Source organism: Furipterus horrens, unplaced genomic scaffold (genome assembly GCF_987537825.1).
Source record: "Furipterus horrens unplaced genomic scaffold, mFurHor1.1.pri manual_scaffold_17, whole genome shotgun sequence".
Classification (NCBI taxonomy): Eukaryota; Metazoa; Chordata; class Mammalia; order Chiroptera; family Furipteridae; genus Furipterus; species Furipterus horrens.
Window position 1 is genome coordinate 75046056 of NW_028327187.1, and position 22692 is coordinate 75068747.

Here is a 22692-nt window from a genome sequence, read left to right on the forward strand (position 1 = left end):
TGAGATGATTACCACAATAAATTTAGTTAATAGCCATCATCTAATACAGATACAAAAGAAAGGAAAATTGTTATTTTTTTGTGATGAGAACTGTTAGGATGTTAACAATTCTTAACAATTGTAAATATATATACTATACAGCAGCGTTAACTGTAGTCAAATTGTTGTTGTACATTACATCCCTGGTACTTATTTACCTTATAACTAGAAGTTAGTGTCTTTTGACCATCTACCTTCAGTTCTCCCTCCCTCAATCCCCACCCCTAGTAACCACAAATCTGATGATGTTTTTTATTAATTTGTTTTTAGAGTTCACATATAAGTGAGATTACATAGTATTTGCCTTTTTACATATGACTTATTTCACTTAGCATAGTGCCCTGAAGGTCCATAATCATCAAGGAAATGCAAATAAAAACTACAATGAGATGACACCTCCCATTATGTTAGAATAGTTATCAAAAAGACAAAAGATAGGTGTTGGTGAGGATGTGGAGAAAAGAGAACTCTTGTTCACTGTTAATGGGAATGTCAATCTGTGCAGCCACTATGAAAAAACAATGTGGAGAACCCTCAAAAATTTTAAAATAGAACTACAATATGACCCATCAAATGGCCAACAGGTACAAGGTGCTCTCATGTACCTGTTGGCTATTTGAATATCTTTGGGAAAATGTCTGTTAATGTCCTTTGGCCATTTTAATTGGATTATTTGGGGGGGTTGCTATTGAGTTATGAGTTCTTTATATATTCTGAATATTAACCCCTTATCAGATATGTGGTTTGCAATTTTTTTTCCATATGATAGGTTGTCTTTTTCATTTTGTTGATGGTTTCCTTTCTTATGCATAAGCTTTTTAGCTTGGTGTAATTTCACTTGTTTATTTTTTATTTTGTTAATTAAATTTAGGTGTCATATCCGAAAACTCCTTACCAAGGCCCATGTCAAAGAGCCTAATTCTGTGTTTTCTCCTAGGAGTTTAATGGTTTCTGGTCCTATATTTAACTCTTAATCCATTTCAAGTTAATTTCTGTGAGTGTTGTAATATAGGGGTGTAGTGTCGTTATTTTTACATGTGAATATCCAATTTTCCCAGCACCATGTATTGAAGAGACTGTCCTGTCTCCATTGAGTTCTTGGTTCCCTTGTCAAATGTTAGTTGACCATATGTGCATGGATTTATTTCTTCTTCGTGGCATTTCTAACTAATATCACAGATGAATTTAAACAAGTAAAGAATGTTCAAGTGCTTATGGAGTCACCAGGTAAACTTGTCCCAAATACACAGGTGCTCCATTGATAGAAGGGAACTGGTCTTGGAGGTCTTGCTCTCCACAGGAGGAAAAGTTGTGAGGTTACTGGGCCTTAAAGCATTCTTAAAAGCTATGAGTTTGTGGGGCAGTGGCCCTGCATCTCCTTCTCTTGATTGGATTCTTCCAGGGCTGGGAGTACTGACTGCTGCTGGTCTGAGGAGACAATGTGCTGAAAAGTTTCTCTGTGCACCATGTCTCTGGGGGGCCACCTGTCAGAAATGACCTGTGCCATGTCTGTCTTTCAGCCACCTGACATCATGCAGCAGTGCTACTGAGATCATGTCTGTGCTGTTCTTCCACGTCATGAGATACAAACAGAATGAGCCAGTGAACCCAAACAATGACCGATTCATCCTCTGCAAGGTAAGCAAGCATGGGAGCCTAGGGCCTACTCAGTTGCTTGCCTTAAACTCATTTTTAAAGCCACCATGTGACTACAAGGCCTGAAATGGGCTCTGTTTATTTTGTTGGTTCTTCTTTCTTTGCCTTATATCTTAGTCCATTTGGGTTGCTATAGTGAAATACCAAAGACTGAGTGGTTTATAAACAATAGAAATTTATTTTTCACAGTTTTGGAGGCTGAAAGTCAAAAATCAAGGCACCAGCATGGTCATGTTCTGGTGAGGGCCCTCTACCTGATCACAAGACTCCTAATTGTATCCTCACATAAAGGGCCTCTTTTATGAGGACACTAATCCCATTTTTGAAGGTTCTGCTCTCATGACCTAATCACCACCCAGAGAACCCCACCTCCTAATACTGTCACCTTGGGCATTAAGTTTTCAACATAGGGATTGTGGTGTGGGAAGGAGGGGCACAAACATTCAGACCATAGAAGGTATTCTAGTGAGGAGTGAGTGGTAGGAGGGATGATTTGTGATGACTGGCCACCCTTCCTTTCCTTTGATGGTGTCCTCTCATACCACCTAGCACTAAAGCAGCCCCCCTTGGAAGGATCATGCTGCTCCCATCTTCTGTCACCTGGATAGAGCTGGGCAACTTTAGCAAATCCAACCTTTCTGAGCTCAAGGAAAACTGAGTTGGATTTGAAGGGAAATCTTACCCGTCAGTTAGTTTTCTCTTCCATTTCTCTGTAGATCTGACTTGACTCTAGTCGGGGAGGACTTTCTCATTAGACTAGCTATAGTGCTAGGTCAGGTACCTCATTACATTGGGGATGGGAAAGAAAAGTAATATTAAAAGCAAGGTGAATCTAGTAAGAATGTATAGCTCTTTGATGCTATCTGAAAGTTTGCTGCACCCTGAGCAAATCATTTAAAATTTAACTGATAGAGCACCATATATAAACAGAAACCCCAGATCTGGACAGCAGAAGTAGTTTAAAAACAAAGTCAGAATACAGGCTTGGCTGAAGTATCTGGGGTTATAGTTATAACTCTGTCTTAGTGTCTGAAACATAATCTTTAATGAGGTTTGGCAAATGGCGAATTAAATGTGTGAGCGTGCATAGGAAGATGGAAATGAAGCAAAAGTGGTCCATTAGTAATAGTTGGTAAATCTAGGTGAAGAGAGTATGTATGAGACATGATTATACTGGTCTCAAAAATTGCCTATAAGCTTGAATTTCCTTTACAATAAAAATCAAATAAATATAGGTGTATAAACACAGTATGAATGTTCAGATCTCTAGTTAGAAAAAGAAAAGGTGCCTAGACTATCCCATATCTGCTGCTATCCTATCAAATAATGAGAATCATTGGCCTTAGAGGGATAAAGAGGCTTTCTGACATGCAGTAGCAGCCTGGGCACTGTTCAGTTGCCAGAATTTGTATTCATAAGATTTAATCAGAAGATAAAATTGGAAGAAAGGAGAGAATACACAGAAGTGTAATCCATTTTGACTTTGGCTTGGAATGGAGTAAATGGACTCCACTATAGGCAGAGGAACCACGGTCTTCACGATCAGTACTCCTAGAATGTGTCTTAACTGCTAAAGCCTGGCAGTGTGTTTGGATTCCCTTAGAGCCCTTGGGTGCTGAAGGCTTGGGAGGGGGGCTTACAATGCCCCCATCATACACCCAGGCCTTTGTTTTTATCAACTCTTTTGTTTTCTCCAGCCAAGCAGGTTTGGAAAGTAACCGAAAGGCTTTTCTGTAAACTTGTTCCTCAGTGTGCACTTTATGCTGGAACAAAGATGAGAACATGGAAGAGAAGTCTTTTTTTTCTGGGTGTCCATAGCACCTTGTATGCATCTTTATTTTAGTTCTTGGTCCCCCTCAACTGTGTCTCCCTCCACAGCATAAGGGTTCTTGGAGAAGAGAAAGGAACCCATGTGGTGGCACTTCTGCCATGCCAGCATTGTGCTGTTGCCCTGCCAATCTTCTCAATCAATCCTACAGCCTCCTACTCCCCAAGGAGGGTTCTCACCTCCATCATACCCACAAACTAAAACTTCGAGGAGGTAGTTTCACTTGTCTCTGTTTTAAAGTCAGGGAGAAACAGGGTTGGTCTAAGGGCAGACCTCAGGTTGAGTCCAAGGGCATGCAAAGCAACTGGGAGCCAGAACTTGTTACAGGAGTAAGATAGGAGCCATGTGGGAAAAGATGACATCAGGAGAGACTTCAGTGGGACAGTTCTGTGGTGATAGAGATGCAAAACAGAGAGGAAGTCTATGGGATTACAGAGCATGTAGAGAAAGCTAGTAGTAGGGTGGAGCAGGAAGGGAGAGGGACCTGAGACTAACAAGTACCCTTCCATGGTGGTGACAACACACACCAACCTCTGCTAGATTGGAGCTGACATTTGAATGGAGGAGAACCCTAGCTGGTGTGGCTCAGTGGATTGAGTGCTGGCCTGCAAACCAAAGGGTTGCTGGTTCGATTCCCAGTCAGGGCACATGCCTGGGTTGCAGGCCAGGTCCCCAGTTCAGGGCAGGCAAGAGGCAACCACACATTGATGCTTCTCTCCATCTTTTTCTTCCTCCCTTCCCTTCCCCTCTTAAAAAATAAGTAAATGGAATCTTTAAACAAAAAAGGGAGCAGGCAAGAAACAAACATAATAGGTAGCTAGCGTGTCAAATGGGGTTGAGGATCCTGGATCCAATGGAAGTGGAGGGGAAGGGGCACTGGTTGAAAGACATGGCCCAAGAAGGCCTTGATGCTGCCATTCAAGCAGAATTTTGGAAGGGGTGAAGGAGTGAGCTGTACACTTATTTAGGCATGAGCACTGAGCACTTGGGGAAGAGGGAGCTGCAAGTGCTAAGACCTTCAGGCAGCCATGTGTCCAGTGTGTAGTATGTTCAAGGGGCAGCAAGGCCAGGGCACTTGGAGTGGTGTGAGGGAGAGTAGGAAGTGAGGGGGGGCCAGAGTGAACAGGTCAGTGCAAGAACTTGGGCTCTACTTGGCACAAGATGGCAAGACCTTGGTTGGTTTTTGTCAGAGTAATACGCAGGCTTAGGTTTTAACAGGCTCCCCTTGACAGTTGTGTTGAGAATGGCTATGGAGGAGCCAGGAGGCCACTGCAGCGATGGAGGAGAGAGAATTCTGTAGCCAGGCTGAGATGGTGGCAGTGGCAGGATAAATCAGTTCAGTGTGTTTTATGAAACCATATTCTCGAAAAAGATTGAGCATTTGTTTTGTGCGTGACTGGATAAAAGGCCTTGTGAAATGGCAAAATTCATGCTTAGGTGTTCTGCTTTGCCCTTGAACTCTGTTGAGTCTGCCATGTAAAGGAAAAGTCTCCCTCTATGTTCCCAAAGTTCCAGTCACCCTTGCTACGTTGTGTTAATTACCTACGGCTTCCCTATCTTTGTCATCTGTGACTTAGGGTGCATGTAGGTGTAGTGAAGAGGAAGTCATCCCACAGGGTGGGAGGGGCTATTCTGAGGAGTAGCCTGTGCTCAGTGCCAGAAGGTGGCCTGATATTCAACTTCCTGATACCTGTGTCCTGCAGATGTACCTAGGTATCAAAATACCTCCTCTTACAGAAACTGGCATTTGTTGATATGGCAGTCCGATGGCTCGGACAAGGATTGGGGGCTGCATGCGGGATGGCATATACTGGCAAGTACTTTGACAAGGCCAGGTAAGTTGCATACCCAGAAACCACTTGACTGTCCCCGTACCACCTCCAGCACTTTAGCTTTATTTGTGGCTTATTAGTTTGGAAAGACAGTGATTATTTGGAAAGTTCAGGTTACCAAGTGTTCAAGCAGTATAGAAATCATATTTCTGGAAACTTCTAGAATCTCAGGTTGGGTTCTAAGTGCTGCCTGCAGTATGGGCACCAGTTTATTAGGACTCTAGTCTTTCCTAAGAAAGTCATCTTCTGTATTTCATGTCTCAGGAGCTCTACTAGAGAGTAAACAGATGGCACATTTGCCTTTGCCTTGGGGACCCCTAAATATTAATAGTCAAAGGTTTCTTTTTCTGGAGTGGTTCCACCGTTTTGAAGACAGGCATGTGCCCAGCTGCTGCTGAAATGGGAGCAAGGCAGAGGCAGGTGGCTTGGGTGCGGGGGCAGGGTTGGCTATGGAAGTGTGCAGTTCTACTTCTGTGACTCCTTCACATCCTTAGTCCAGAGCCGATCAGTCCCTGGTTCCAGCCAAGGTGGCCCCTCTGGAGGCACTTCATGCTTCCTCCATTGCTCAGGCAGTTGCCCTGCTCTACTTCCCATAAGTCTGTAACATTTCTCATCTCATTATTGCTCCTATTAGTCCCTATCCTGCAGTTAATCAGTTTTTAAAACATAGCATTTTTGTGGAGTCTGGGTTACATTTTATTGATAGAAATGTTTCGTGTTTTTGCTGTGGAGGAATTTACCATTTTCAACCGAACATATGCTCCTGAGGTAGAACGTTTTGATTGTTGTGATTATTGTAAGTAAATCTGTAAGATCAGAAGTAGGTGGCAGTGTTAAAATGGAGCTTACCAAGAAACTATATGTAAATGCTTGGGTGTTTAAGGAAGTTTTCTTCCCATCACCTCTTGTTTGTTGAGCTCAGAGAAATGGCAGAAGAACCTAGAGATAGCCTTTACAGCTAGAATGAGAAAACCAGCCAAAGGTGAAGTCCATTCATGAGGTCTAAGCTTTCAAAGTTGTTTCCTCAGATGTTGAGTGTGGGCAGGGTGAACAAGGAAAATAGTCTTAGGAACTTGATCTTAAGCAGCTGCCTCAGTCTGTTCCTTTGTTTCTGTCCATGAAATATATTTGCTTGAGTGGCCCTGAAGAGACCTGAGCAGGGTCCTAAACTTCTTTTGACTTGCTCCAGCTACCGGGTGTTCTGCCTCTTGAGAGATGGCGAGTCTTGGGAAGGCTCCCTCTGGGAGGCTTTAGCCTTCAGCTCCCACTACAATCTGGATAATCTCGTAGCCATCTTCGACGTGAACCGCCTTGGCCACAGTGGCGTCTTGCCCATTGAAAACTGCTTAGAAATCTATCAGAAGCGCTGCGAAGCCTTTGGGTAACTCCTGTTTTATGTCACCTCTTTCTGCCCCCTCCCTCCTCCACCTTGTAACCTGGCCTTCTCCTTGGTTGACAGGTGGAATACTTACGTGGTGGATGGCCGTGATGTTGAGATGCTGTGTGAGGTATTCTGGCAGGCAACTCAAGTGAAGAACAAGCCCACTGCTGTAATTGCCAAGACCTTCAGGGGCCGGGGCATTCTAAGTAAGCAAGTGTTTGTTTTCTGCTTGGGGTTATTAAAAAACATCTGTCTACACAGAAGACAAGGCAGAAGACTCAGGCTAACCAGGCAGACAACTGACTTAGTATACAGTGACTATGCTGCTCCTTGACTTCTATAGATAGAGTGTCTGCTTAGGGTGGGAGGGGAAGGCCAGATCCCTAGCAAGGGAGTGGGTAGGAGGATAGTCCTATCAGTTAAAGGACTGGCAGGGAACACTCTCCATGGGAGTGCAGAGTGAGAAGGTACTGCTATGTGCATGAGCAGATACATAAATAAGGCTGAACACACACATGCATACGCATGCTTGTCTGTGCCCAAAGTATCAGGGAAAACACAGACAACTATTTAAGTGGTACCTCCAGGAAAGGTAGCTGTGGAATTGAGGGCCTGGGGAAGGACAGGGTTTTGAAAGATTTCAGAGCTGCCACCTGAATTTGTTCATCTTGAGTATAGATAGTTGCAAAGGGTGTGATTCCCAGTATGTTTTAATACAGAAATTTTAGAATAAAACTGTTCTATGACTCCTCCCAAAAATACAGTCTTGCTCTGGTATCCCCAGTTCAGAAAATGACTGCTTGACTGATTTGTTTCTGGCAGAAACCTGGGTATTGTCCTTGCCTCTGCCTCTCCCTTATATGCCCCATACACATATACCAAGTCCACTATCAATTCTGATTTATGCCCCTGAAGTATATCTCAAGTCTGTTCAGTCCTCTCTCTCTCTCCTACCCAGGGCCCTGCCATCTTTCCCTAACTGCTGCCTCCACAAGCCAGTCCTCACAGGGCTACTGTGGTGGTCTTTCTACAACACAGATCTGATCATTCACCTACCCCACTACAACCCTTCAGTGGTTTCTCATCTTGCTTTGGACAAATCTCAAAACTCCTTATACCCATGGGATCCTCCATGATGTGCCCTGCCTATCTCTCCAGTCTCATTTCCTTCACTCTCCCCTCCATTTACCAGCATATGGACCAGTGGCCCCTTCAAGAGCCTCTGGACCTTTGTCCAAGCTGTTCTCTTGAGTGCAGTACCATCTCAGGCTATGCCAGATTTGTACTCCTGTGAGTTCTTGGCTGACATCTTTTCCATCAGGATGTCTTTCGGATGATCTAACAGGTGTTCATGAAATATTTATGGAATGAATGTCTTTTATTCCTCCGTTTGCAGACATTGATGATAAAGAAAGTTGGCATGGAAAGCCAATGCCAGCAGAACAAGCAGATGCAATTATCAAACTAATTGAGAGCCAGATAGAGACCAATAGACATCTTAAACCAAAACCACCTGTTGAAGACTCACCTGAAGTCAACATTACGGACATAGAGATGACCTCTCCACCTGCTTACAAAGTTGGTGATAAGGTAAGAAAACTGCTTTGTATTCTTTTTTTTCTTAAATCCACAGGGTTCCTCCTTGACTCTGATCTCCATGGATGAACCAATTATTAGATGTTGTGACATCTAAAGGTTATGAGCAGTAGAAGGTGGGGAAGAGGCGGAGGAGTGAGGGGAGGCTGCGCTCTCAGGCTCCTGAGACCCGTCTGCACTTTGGACTAATTGCAGACAAAACATCTCAGTGAGCAGATGGACACTGGCAGGAGTCAAGCCTTGGCACTGCTGGATTAGAGAAAAACCATCTGGGAGCAACCTGTTTAGTGAGGATAGTGGAAGAAAAAGGGACGAAACGGGATTCCTGACTGGGGCGGCTGCCCGAGCTGCGGCTGGAAGTACACAAAGGCTTTTTGGCGACCACAGGCTTCCCCAGAGGGGAGTCAGGAGGAAAGTGGATCTCTGCCCACTGGCAGAGACGGGACTCGACCAGGTGGCATTGACGCTGGAAGACTGGAGACAGCGTGCTGCTGTGCAAGTGAAAATGTAATTTTTCCTTTGTATTTTTCTCTTGTGAACTGCAGAGAGGGGGGGAAAGTTTGGGGGTGATAGGACATTCTTGAGGAGCGCAGTCGCAGAAGTGCGCTTGCTTGCCCACTCCACAACCCTCCCCTGGGTCTCGCGGGCACGCATACGGAAGTGCCCTCATTCACTGGCCCAGATGCACAGGGCCGCGCGTCCAGGTGCCCCTTGGACACACCCCAACAGACATAAGATCAGTGCCCCAACGGGTGCAGGGAGGGCCCACTGGACATGCAGAAGACTGTGCACAGTCGCCCCTGGCCAGCTGCAGTGGGCACCAGGCCGGAGCGCAGAGCACTTGCTAAGGCTCTGCTCGTGCCTGCCCAGGCGGGCGCAGGAACGGTGGGTGGCTGCGGTGTGGGAACAACGGGCAGCAGCGACTCACAGACATTCACTTCTACTGAGCACAAGTGTCCGGGGTCCTGCCCTAAGAGGCAAGAGACCAACTCCCGGAGAGCGGCTTGGCAGGCCTGAGGTGGGCTCTCGGGAGCCTTGTGCACAGGGGCACCTCAGCTGGCTCCAACGGGCACCAAAGGAATGCACCGTGCTGGCCACGGAGCGCACACCACTGCTGCAAGGAATAGGAACCTCTGACCCGCCACATTAGACCAGCTGTGGACGCAGAAAAAGAAGACGACACACAAAGGCTGAACTAAGTAAAAACATTCCTTTTTTTTTTTCTTCCTGAAAGGGGAAGGGAAAGAGGGAAGAGAGGAAGGGGGAAAAAAACACAACTATATCTCTAATTTGTTTCATACAATCTCTCCTTCTCATCCTTCCTCTTTAATTGTTGTTTATTTGTTTGTGGGTCTAGTTTAGCCTCCCTTTCACTCTAAATAAATAGAATATAACTACTATATAAATCCAATACTATATAATTCCACTTTCCTACTATATTCTGCACTTTTCCCTTTTTTTCTTCTATAGTTATTAACATACAATGAAAATATTACCTACTGTCTTGCACAGTCTCAACTATTATTAATCTATTATCCCCTTCTTCAAAAATAATATTTTTCCTTCCTAAAAACAACTCTTATCTATTCTTCCTATAGTATAAAAGCTCTAATCTCTCTACATTTATATTAATACTGGCTCATTGGCTGACAATAGCAGGATAGAGGGTGGGGGATATTTTTGAGGGTGCGGGTCTCCTGCCTGGGCTGTGTGTTTATGTTTTTGACAGCATCTCCACAAAAGAACTCAAGACAAAGAAGGAAGATCGTAACAAAGAGCATCTGAAATATAACCAGACAACATAAACAAACAACATAAAGGGTACCCCAGGAACATCAGGCTCAGGAGATCAAAGAGACTGCACCACTGAAACCCCCAGATCTCCCATAAAGAATCTCATACCACAAAGGTGGGAAGTCAAAGCAGACAAACCCAAAAAACAAACATAAACAAGAAGAATCCAACATGGTAAGACACAGAAACAACCTCTCAATGAAAAGAAAAGAGGAATCCCCAGAAAGAGAGGTAGATGGAATAGACATAGCCCAAATGTCAGACATGGAATTCAAAACAATGGTGGTGAAGAAGCTCAATATACTCGACAACCTTAAAGACAACTATGACAACCTCCAAGGAAGTGACCAACAGCTCCAAGAAAATTACAAGGAACTTGCAGAGAACTACAGCAGCATAAAAAAAGACATAGAAACTATCAACAAGAACCAGGAAGAAATGAAGAATGCAATCTCTCAACTGAAAAACACAGTAGAATCAGTCAAAAGCAGACTAAACAAAGCAGAGGATCGGATTAGTGAGTTAGAAGATAATGTAGAAAAAATTCTCAGACGATACAGCAAAATGAAAAAAGATTGAAAAAGTATGAAGAAGAGGTAAGGGAATTACAGGATAGCATAAGGAAGAACAATATCAGAGACATTGGAATTAAACAGGGATCAGAAGAACAAGGAATAGATAAACTGATAGGAGAAATAGTGACAGAAAATTTTCCCAACCTGATGAGACAAAAAGTTATGCAAGTCCAGGAAGCACAGAGAGTTCCAATAAAGAGGAACCCAAAAAAACCCACTTCAAGGCACACCATAGTTCAAATGGCAACATTCCAAGACAAAGAGAGAATCCTAAAAGCAGCAAGAGAAAAACAGCAAATAACATACAAGGGTGCTCCAATAAGGCTATCGACCGATTTCTCAACAGAAACACTACAAGCCAGAAGGGAATGGTCAAAAATATTTCAAGCAATGAAAAACAAAGGCCTACAACCAAGAATACTCTACCCAGCAAGGCGCTCCATTCAAAATAGAAGGTGAAATAAGGAGTTTCTCAGACAAAGGAAGACTAAAAGAATACATCTCCACCAAACCAGCATTGCAAGAGATGCTAAAGGGAATGTTCTAAGAAAAAGGAAGAGGAAAAAAGAGTAAAGGAACAGAGGTACAAAGGGAAATGAATAAATACATGTCAGTAATAACCTTAGATGTAAATGGATTAAATGCTCCCATTAAAAGACATAGGGTAACGGAATGGATAAGAAAACAGGACCCACGTATTTGCTGTCTACAAGAAACACACCTCAAAATAAAAGATTTACATAGACTGAAAGTAAAGGGATATAAAAAAGTATTCCAAGCAAACGGACCGGAAAAAAAAAAGCCGGGGTAGCAGTCCTCATATCAGACAAAACGGATTTCAAAGCAAGGGCAATAAAAAGAGACAAAGAAGGACATTTCATAATACTTAAAAGAACAATCCATCAAGAAGATATAACACTGATAAACATATATGCACCCAATATAGGAGCACCCAAATACATAAAAGAAAATACTAGAAGACCACAAGGATATTAACAACAATACACTCATAGCAGGGGACTTCAACACTCCATTATCAACAATAGACAGATCATTGAAGCAAAGAAACACCAAGGATATACAGGCATTGAACAACACAATAAACCACATGGACTTAACTGATATATATAGAAATTTTCACCCCAAAGAAGCAAAATATACATTCTTTTCAAATGCACATGGGACATTTTCAAAGATAGACCACATGATAGGACACAAAACAAGCCTCAACAAATTCAAGAAAATTGAAATCATATCAAGTATCTTTTCAGACCACAATGCCTTGAAACTAGAAATCAACCTCAGAGAAAAAAATCAAAGACACCCAAACTCATGGAGAATGAATAACATGCTATTAAACAATGAATGATTTAACAATGACATCAAAGAAGAAGTCAAGAAATTTCTAGAAATTAATGACAATGAACACACAACAGCCTAAAACCTATGGGACACAGCAAAAGCAGTCCTAAGAGGAAAGTTCATAGCAATACAGGCATATCTGAAAAGGATAGAAGAATCTAAATAAAAAATCTAATCCTAAAGCTACAAGAACTAGAACAACAACAAACAAAGCCTAGGGCAAAAAGAAGGAAGGAAATCATCAAGATCAGAGCAGAATTAAATGACAGACTAAACAATCCAAAAAATCAACAAAACTAGGAGCTGGTTCTTCGAAAAAAATAAACAAAATCGACAAGCCAGGCTCATCAAGAAAAAAAGAGAGAAGACCCAAATAAACAAAAACAGAAAGGAAAGAGGAGAAATCACGACTGATACCACAGAAATACAAACAATTGTAAGAAATTACTACAAACAACTGTATGGCAAGAAATTTGACAACCTAGAAGAAATGGACAAATTTCTAGGAACATATAACCTTCAAGAAGAAGTAGAAAGTCTCAACAGACCAATAACAAAGAAGGAAATTGAAACAGTAGTCAAAAATCTCCCTGCACACAAAAGCCCTGGACCGGATGGCTGCACAGGCAAATTTTACAAAACATTTAGGGAAGAACTAACTCCTACCCTCCTCAAACTATTCCAAAAAATTCAAGGAGAGGGAAAAATCCCAAACTCTTTCTATGAAGCCAGTATTACCCTAATCCCAAAACCAGGTCAAGACACAACAAAGAAAGAAAACTACAGGGCAATATCACTGATAAACTTAGACGCTGAAATCCTCAATAAAATATTGGCAAACAGGATCCAGCAATACATCAAAAAGATCATACACCACAATCAAGTGGGATTCATCCCAGGGATGCAAGTATGGTTTAATATTAGCAAATCAATAAATATAATACATCACCTAAACAAAATGAAAGACAAAAATCACATGATCATATCAATAGATGCAGAAAAAGCATTTGATAAAGTACAACACCCATTTATGATGAAAACACTCAGCAAAATGGGAATAGAGGGAGCATACCTTAACATCATTAAGGCTATATATGAGAAGCTTGAAGCCAGCCTCATACTCAATGGACAAAAACTGAAAGCATTCCCCCTGAAATCAGGAAGTAGACAAGGCTGTCCACTCTCTCCACTTCTATTCAACATAGTGTTGGAAGTCCTAGCCACAGCAATCAGACAAGAAAAAGAAATAAAAGGCATCCAAATTGGGAAAGAAGAAATAAAACTATCACTATATGCAGATGACATGATAGTATACCTAGAAAATCCTATAAACTCCACTAAAAGACTACTAGATATAATAAGTGAATTTGGCAAAATAGCAGGGTACAAAATAAATATACAGAAATATAAGGCATTTCTGTACACCAACAATAAAATATCGGAGGCAGAGACGAAAAAGAAAATAACATTTACTATAGCAACAAGAAAAATAAAGTACCTAGGAATAAACTTAACCAAAGAAATAAAAGACCTGTACACTGAAAATTACCCAACATTGAAGAAAGAAATTAAGGAAGATACAAATAAATGGTAGCAAATACCATGTTCTTGGATAGCAAGAATCAGCATCATCAAAATGGCCATACTACCCAAAGCAATTTACAGATTCAATGCAATCCCTATTAAAATACCAATGACATATTTCACTGACCTAGAACAAATCCTCCAAAAATTCGTATGGAACCAAAAAAGACCCCGAATAGCAAAAGCAATCTTGAAACAGAAGAACACAGCAGGAGGAATCACAATACCAGACATCAAACAATACTACAAAGCCACTGTGATCAAAACAGTCTGGTACTGGCATAAGAAGAGACATATAGATCAGTGGAACAGAATAGAGAGCCCAGAAATAAACCCAGGCCTTTATGGTCAACTAATATTTGATAAAGGAGGAAGGAACATAAAATGGAGTGAGAAGAGCCTCTTTAACAAACGGTGCTGGGAGAACTGGACAGGGACATGCAAAAAAATGAAACTAGACCACCAACTTACACCACACACAAGAATAAACTCAAGATGGATCAATGACTTAAATGTAAGCCGTGACACCATAAAAGTCCTAGAGGAAAACATAGGCAGGAAAATTTCAGATATCCCACGTAACAATATCTTCACGGATACATCTCTTAAGGCAAAAGAAATAAAGGAAAAAATAAACAAATGGGACTACATCAAACTAAAGAGTTTCTGCTCAGCAAAAGAAAACATCAGCAAGATGGAAAGGAAACCAACCATATGGGAAAACATATTTGCCAATGACATCACAGACAGGGGACTGATCTCCAAAATATATAAAGAGCTTATAAGACTCAACATCAAGAAAACAAACAACCCAATTAAAAAATGGGCAAAGGACCTGAACAAACACTTCTCCGAAGAGGACATACAGAAGGTCCATAGAAACATGAAAAAATGCTCAACATCATTGGCCATCAGAGATATGCAAATAAAAACCACAATGAGATACCACCTTACACCTGTCAGAATGGCCATCATCAACAAATCAACAAACAAGTGCTGGTGAGGCTGTGGAGAAACAGGAACCCTACTGCACTGTTGGTGGGAATGCAGACAGGTTCAGCCACTATGGAAAACAGTATGGAATTACCTCAAAAAACTAAAAATGGAACTGCCTTTTGAACCAGCAATTCCACTGCTAGGATTATACCAAAATATCCTAAAACCCTAATTCAAAAAAACTTATGCACCCCTATGTTCATAGCAGCCCTGTTTACAATAGCTAAGTGCTGGAAACAGCCTAAGTGCCCATCTGTAGATGAGTGGATCAAAAAACTGTGGTACATTTACACAATGGAATACTATGTAGCAGAAAGAAAGAAGGAACTCTTGCTATTTGAGACAACATGGATCGAACTAGAGAGAATTATGCTTAGCGAAATAAGCCAGGCAAAGAAAGCAAAATACCATATGATATCACCTAATACAGGAAACTAAAGAACAACACAAACAAACGAACTGAATAGGACAAAGAGTAGAATAGTAGTCAATAGTGGGGAGAGGGGAGGGAGAGAAGGGGGATAAGGGAAGGGTCTAGTCAAGGAACATGTATAAATGACTCATGGACATGGACAACGGGGAGGGATATGATTGTGGGAGAAGGGATGGGCTGGGTAGGGGGGAGCAATGGGGGAAAAATGGGACAACTGTAATTGAAAAACCAAAAAATAAAAGAAAAAATAAAGGTTATGAGCAATAAAGATGAGTTTACCTTCTCTTTTACTATCTCTGATATTTAGTGTTTGATTTCAAAATTAATTTACATATGAATTTTTTAAAATCAGTCATTTGCTACTTATTAGCACCCAGTGCTGTATAGCTTTTGCTTGCTTCCTAAATTCAGTTTGTGGTTTGGCAGTCTACTGTACATGAAACAATTCTCTGTCTACCTTAAGGATGGGGGCCTGGCTGGGCTGGTATTTTGAACTTACTCCCTGGGTCACACAAGGAAGCAGGGCAATCCATCAAAGACCAATTATTCAGAAAATAAAACAAATTAGGCACGAAACCATGAATACAAAATTTTTTCATTTTTTATCATTTTTATATCCTGTCTTCTGGTATATTACAGCAGACCCAAAATAGGTGGAGTCTTCAGGATTTTTTAAAAATAAGTTATTTATTTGTTTACTTATTTTTAGAGCGAGGGGAAAGGAGAAAGAAAGGGAGAGAAACATCTCTGTGTGATTGCTTCTCACTCGCGCCCCCAACTGGGGACCTGACATGCAACCTAGTAATGTGCCCTGACTGGGAATCAAACCAGTGACACTTGGCTCGCAGGCCAACACTCAATCCACTGAGCCACAGCAGCCAGGGCTGAGTCTTCAGGATTTAAGGAAACAAGGTGACGGACCCGGGAGGAAGAAAATATTTTCTGACCTTTATTTATTTTCCTTATTTATTTGGGGACTTTCTGAGTGTCGCTTATGTTTTCTTGGCCTGGTAATACGGGTTAAAAATGAATTGACTAGCCCTGGCTGCTGTGGCTCAGTGGATTGAGCATCAGCCTGTGAGCCAAGTGTCACTGGTAGGATTCCCAGTCAGGGCACATGTCTAGGTTGCACATCAGGCCCCCAGTTGGGGTTGCAAGTGAGAGACAACCACACAGTGATGTTTCTCTCCCTCTCTTTCTCCTTTCCCCTCTCTCTAAAAATAAACAAATTATTTTTAAAAATGAATTGACTAAAGAAAACAGATGAAAAAGCAGAAAAAGTTAATAAGGAAAAAGCACATACTAACAAAGGATACTTTGTCAATATGTATTAACACTTTGAACTATCCACAACCTTCAAACTCTCAAGAATTTTTCCTACAGAAACATCTGTGCAAGTGTGCAGATGTGTCTATTAAAATTAATGTTGATTGCATCATTGGTTATATGATAAAATTGGAAACATCCTAGCAAAAAGCTGAGAGCTCACTCAAATTATTATTAAAGTTTTTTAAAGTTGCAAAGCAGTTTTCTATTGTATAGAAAATCTTGAAAGGGTGTAGCATATATTACTAACAGGCATTGAAATGTTTATTTGAAGATACAATGCCAAATTTAAGTTGTTTTCTGGAAGGTGGAATTATGGGAACTTTTCATTTTTTTAAAAGATGTATATTTTATGAATTATGAAAATTATGAAAAATTAAGGAAGTAGGCCAGTTCATAAAAAATTAATGAATTAAAAAACAAGTTGCATTAATAGACAAATCTAAGAGTTGGCTCTCTGAGTTACTAATACAGCAGAGAAGTCATTAGCTAGGTCTACTTCAAGATAACATAAATGTATAAAATTAGTCATTAGAGGAGGTAACCATAGATGCAGAAAACATTGTGAAAATTAGAAAATTACAACTCTATGGCAATTGACATGAAAACGTGTAAAAAATTGAATTCATAAAATACTAAAATTGACTTAAAAAGATATAAAACACTTAGGTAGATCAACCACCATAGGAAAAATTGAGAAAACTGTCTCAAGAGTTACACTTCTAAAATTGGCATTCAGCTCACCAAGTTACAAGAGTGACTTATTTTTAACCTCAAAGGAATGAGTAGTCCTAAGCTATTTCAAACCTTCTCAAATATGACAAAAGACAAACTCATCATTCCAATTCATTTGTGAAGCCAAAACATGACAAAGCTAAACCAAAGGAAAAACTATACAGACCAACCTTATTTATGACTATTAATGTAAAAATTCTAAATAAAAGTCACTAATCTCAACTTCATTAGTATATTAAAAAGTATATGCAAATTAGTAATTAAGGTGATTCATCAATATTAGGGAAGGGGGAATTATTTTGATGCATGGGAAACAAAAGAATTTAATAAAATTTATTCATTCCTGTTTCTTTTTTTTGGACCTCTTATAAAACAAAGTAGGACTGGTGAAATACTTCAATTTGATTCTCAATCTAGATATTTTAGACCTGGAGTCCTCTTCATAGCTAATGGCAAAAAACATCTTGTTAACCTGGCAGCTCCACTCTGGAAGTGCTAGCCAATGCAGTTAAATAACAGAATAAAAGACTCAGTCCTGACAAGGAGGCAGGCCTAGCATCATTTGCAAGTGATAGAGTTGTGTGTCTGGAACACTGAAAAGAATCAACCAGAAATGGTTAGAAATAAGAAAAGCTCAGTAAGATAGCTTGTACCAAAATTAATATGTAAGGATTATTTTCTTATATTAACAAAATGGAGAGGTTATCCCTTTAATAATGGCAATAAAAACTTTAAAAAACTAAAAATGATTATCACTCAACATCTTTTATAATTTGAATTCTCTGCTGTCTACATGAATTGCCAATTTTTAAAAATGTTTTTTGAGTGGATGAATGACAAAGAAACAGGCAAACCTTGTTTTTTTTCTTTTTTATCACAGGTTTATTGAGATATAACCCACTATATAATCTACCCATTTATAGTGTACAATTCAGTGGTTTTTAGCATATTGACAGAATCACCATTCTCAATTTTACAGCATTTCTATCACCCCAAAATGTAATCCCTTACCCATTAGCAATCACTCTGCATTCCCACCCAGCCCCTAGTAACCATTAATCTACTTTATGTCTCTTCGGATTTGCCTATTTCAGACATTTTGTATAAATGGAATCATAATATGTGAATTTTTGTGTCTGGCTTATTTCACTTAGCACAGTGTTCTGAAGGTTCATCCATGTTGTGGCATGTGCAGTTCTTCATTTTATGGATATACCATATATTTTTGTTTATCCAGTCATCTATTGATGGATATTTGGATTGTTTCTACTTTTTGGCTATTGTGAATCATGCTGTTGTGAATCATGCTGTTGTGAATATCTGTATACAAGTCTTACATAGATGCAGTTTTCTCTTGAGTATATACATAGGAGTAGAATTGCTAGGTCACATGGTAATTCTATGTTTAACATTTCGAGGAAATGCCAAACCTTGTTTTAATAGAAATAATGTAAAGATATCAGTTCTCCCTTAAATTAATAACTTCATTCCAATCTCAGACATATTCTAATGGAATTCTTTATTATTGGTATCAAGATTCTGAAGTTCTATATTTTAATTTCTGCAGTGAGTATTATCAGTTTGATAGATGAAAAGTTATAGAGACATTTACATTTTGGAAAATTGAAATTTTTAAGTCAACTTTGCAAATGTTACAGAGGAATGAATTTATTTTTGAGAAATTGATACAAGTGAGCGAAATATGGATTCAAGATTGGCTAGCAGTTCATTTTTATGACCCCTAAAGAGATTATTGGTGAATCATAAATTTTCTTTCTTCATTTAGATAGATGACAATATGTAATTCTACAAAATTTCACCTTCCTTCTAAATACATTATAAGAAACTCCACTGTTTGACTCTTCTAGGAAGCTACTCGGAAAGCATGCGGTTTGGCTCTGGCTAAGCTGGGCCACGTAAATGATAGAGTCATTGTACTGGATGGTGACACCAAGAATTCTACCTTCTCTGAGATGTTCAAGAAGGAACACCCTGAGCGCTTCATTGAATGTTTTATTGCTGAGCAGAACATGGTATGTGTACTGTAAGCATCCTTCTTGAGTCTTCTCATTGATTAACAGTGGCCCACTGGACACAGGAAGTGCAGCCCACCGTGTAGTTTTTCTTTTCATTTATAAAAGCAAAGGCACTGGAGAAAAAAATGTCTCCAGGGAAACAGAGAGTAGCTGGGCAGAGTCTAAGGGATGGCTTCCAGAACTGCTAGGAGGAGCGTGGTAGAAAGCCCAGCACTGTCCTGGTAGGCTGCAACCATTTGACACCAGGGCTCCAGGCCCAAAGTATCCTGAGCTCTCTAGCAGCTCTAGGAGGCCTTGCTCTTTCTGCCCAGCTCACAACCAAGCAATTCTACAATCACACAGAGGGTTACAAATGACTGTGATTTCTCTCTCTTCACTGTAGTGCAGGACCTAATATACTCTAGATACTCAAATGCTATGCTAATGACAGCCTCAAGAATGCCAAAAGAGCTGTGGTCTTGGATAAAGCTGTTCTGTTTATCGGTGCTTCATCTCTCCCTGGAGTGATATTAAGGCAGGGAGTCTCCTTTACGTGTCCACACCACCCCACTTCTCCAAGAAAGAAAGGAGTTAATTCCAGTGAACACCTTGACTTCTAAAGCTCTGTGCCAAGGCAGAGGACAGTGTACATCTATCTTCACATTTTAGAGGCCAAAAACAGCACTGGCCAGAAAACTATGGGCCAGCGGGTTTCACATGACCACCAGAGAGGTATTTTATTTAGAACAACTGATATTTGAAAATTTTTAAAATTAGTTGCCAGCTTTTAAAAATCAGATTTTATATAGAATATGAATTTCTGGATTCTCTTGGAGAGTGGGAAAATTGGGCAACACTGGGATGGCATTCCCTCAGTCAACTAGAGTCATTTAGATGGGACATGTCCCCTAAGCCTTCACCAGCCTGCTCATTCACTCACGGTGCTTCCTGGGCCCTGTCAGTGTTGGAATTTAAGACCCCTGTTCATTAAAGTAGGTCATCACAACTGTAAGAATGTGTACATTTTTTCTGTGAGTCTCATTAAGCTAGTTCCAGCTTGAATGGAAAAAATACAATCCATAACCTTCTGAATTAAGCCTCCTATCAGAAAGCTTTCTCCCCAACTTATTGATGATCATTTCAGTCACCAATCATATACTCTTTGCCTACTGATGTGTTCTTAGAGTTGGAAGGAAACTAGTAAAGAAGACAGCAGGTAGTATCCAGTGCCAAGGTGAAGCAACAGCTAGTAAGAGTGTGACTATCACCAATCAGGGACAGCCTCTTGGAAGAGGTGACATTTAAAGAAGCATGGTGATTACAGAAGGCAGTTGGTTTAGATAGGTCACCAAGGGTCAGATCATATGGAGATTGCAGGCCATAACCTTATGCAAGTTCCCAGTGGAGGGGGCAAATGAGGAAGGGTATGACCGAACCCCAGGACTCCGTCCATTGACCTTGGTAAAGAGGTGTGCACCATCCACCAGATCCAGCAGGGGCAGGAGCAGCAGCATCCACTGGAGGGGGAGGTTGTCTTGTGGAATGCTACTGAGAGGTCAAATGCAATGCAAACAGATCAGGTGAACTCTTGTGTTTGGCGCCTTCAAGGTCCCTCAGGTATGACCGGCTAATCAAAGGAAGCCAGGCAGAGGGTAGATGAAGGACAGTCTCTGGAGGGGAAGAACAAGGTGGAGGTGGGAGAGTGAAGATGAAAAATAGCAGCATATACTCAAATGATGAGTGAACCCAAGAGAAAGGGAAAAATTGATTGAATACATGAGGGGGAGGGGTAATTGCACAGTCAGAGATACCCTTGAGAAAGGGAGAGGAGGAGGAGAGTCAGCATGGTGAATGGACCTTAGGTAGATGCAGGGCCACATGTCTCCTAGGAGCACAGTTGGAGAGGCCAGTTGGGGCAAATGGGAGAACCTCCAATGTTCTCTTCTCATTCCCCCCAGGAGGTGTGAGGCGAGGACACCACGTTGAAGGGGCAGGGAGAAAGGTGTGCAGAAAGTTTGGGAAGAGAACGGGAAGGAGACCCATGAGGACTAAGGGGTGGTCATAAGTGTCTCAAGCGTTTCCTTCTTGGATTTGAGGAGCCAAGTCAATTCCTCTGATTTCTGGCAGTGTTCAGGGGACACTGGACTTGCCAGGTTTGAGGTTTCCCTTGGTATGTGCTTGGGGTGGGGTGAGGCAGGGAGGTATGCAGAGCAGGGATATTATCCTGGGAACCATGCTCTCTACACTGGGTAAGGGGAAAGGGGGGAAGTTAGGGGTGATGGGGGCCATGTCCAGGGGTGTTCTGATTTACTATATTGGTGTTACAGGTGAACGTGGCAGTGGGATGCACCATCCGTGGTCGGACCATTGCTTTTGTTAGCACCTTCGCTGCCTTTTTGACCCGAGCATTTGATCAGATCCGGACGGGATCCATCTTTCAAAGCAACATCAACATTATTGGGTCCCACTGCGGGATATCTGTTGGTATGAGTTCTCAGTGCCATCATCTTGATAGCCTACTTTACAGAAAAAGATTAGTATCTAAACAGTTGAATTGCCAATGTATGTAGGCTTTCATAATGTTTAATTATTTGTAACTACTTTTTAAAAAAGCATATTGTGTTTAGAAGTTCTAAATGCTCTGGGTAGCTTTTGACTGAATCTCTTGATATTATGGTAAAGTGTCTACTCTTGCAGTCATTGAGAAATAATAATCTGTTCTGAGTTCTTCTTACATGTCAAGCCACATACTGGGTATGAATAGGGCCATCCCAGCATTACAGAATCCCTTTCTGCTCTTGGTGTGATCATGAACACAGGGAAGTGAGGAGCACAGCCTGCCAGGGCTTCACCTGGGTGGAGCAGCCTGGTGGGATGGAATGGGAAGCTTTGAGAATCCTGATGCTGGGGAGCGAGGCTGAAGAAGACATTACTCTTGAGGCACTAACCTGGCAGGACAAGCTATATGGAAACTACAGGAACTGGGGAAGCCAAGAAGAGGGTTGAAGTACAGTGTGCATTAGCAGAAGATAGAAAATAAGGATGAATCTGAAAAAGTCTGAAGAAAGAAGTCACATTCTGATAGATGGAGGAGTCCAAAATTGCCTGGGAAATACCAAGGAGTCAGGGTCCTGAGTGACAGATATGAGGACTTGGGAAAGGTGGAGATGCCTGATGGACCTGTGGTGGGGCAGGACCCGTAGGTAGATGTGACAGCTTACATTTGCTGCTAGAATGCTGGAGGGGAGGGGAAGGGAGGGCTAGAAGTGCACATTTAGGAGTCATCTCTGGGACTCCCTGGGAGAACGAGACTAAGAAGTCTCTGGATGGGCCAGACACAGGGGGATAGAGCAGAGTGAGAAGAGAGGAGAGCCAACAGCATTTCAAGGCTGGCCTGGGAAGAGGGCCTGGGTTTTGGGGGGTCTTTGCCTGAGGCTTGGTAGAGTGAAAATTCCAAAATGAGTCAGTTAAGTTGAGAAGTGGCTCTAGGTCCAACCCAGGGGAGCTAGGGGTTCTGAGGTTAGATAGTTATCCCAGGCA

The 22692-nt window shown here is 41.3% G+C and overlaps 1 protein-coding gene across 1 annotated transcript in view; it reads left to right on the top strand.

The window, feature by feature from the left end:
- Positions 1-1593: 1593 nt before the first annotated feature.
- The window catches only part of TKTL1 (transketolase like 1), a 30692-nt gene continuing 9593 nt past the window's right edge, over positions 1594-22692 (top strand). The window contains 7 exon segments of the mRNA XM_090264293.1: positions 1594-1677; positions 5261-5358; positions 6545-6736; positions 6815-6942; positions 8133-8326; positions 19006-19170; positions 21480-21636. Of these exon segments, the coding sequence (XP_090120419.1) occupies positions 1594-1677; positions 5261-5358; positions 6545-6736; positions 6815-6942; positions 8133-8326; positions 19006-19170; positions 21480-21636 (1018 nt within the window).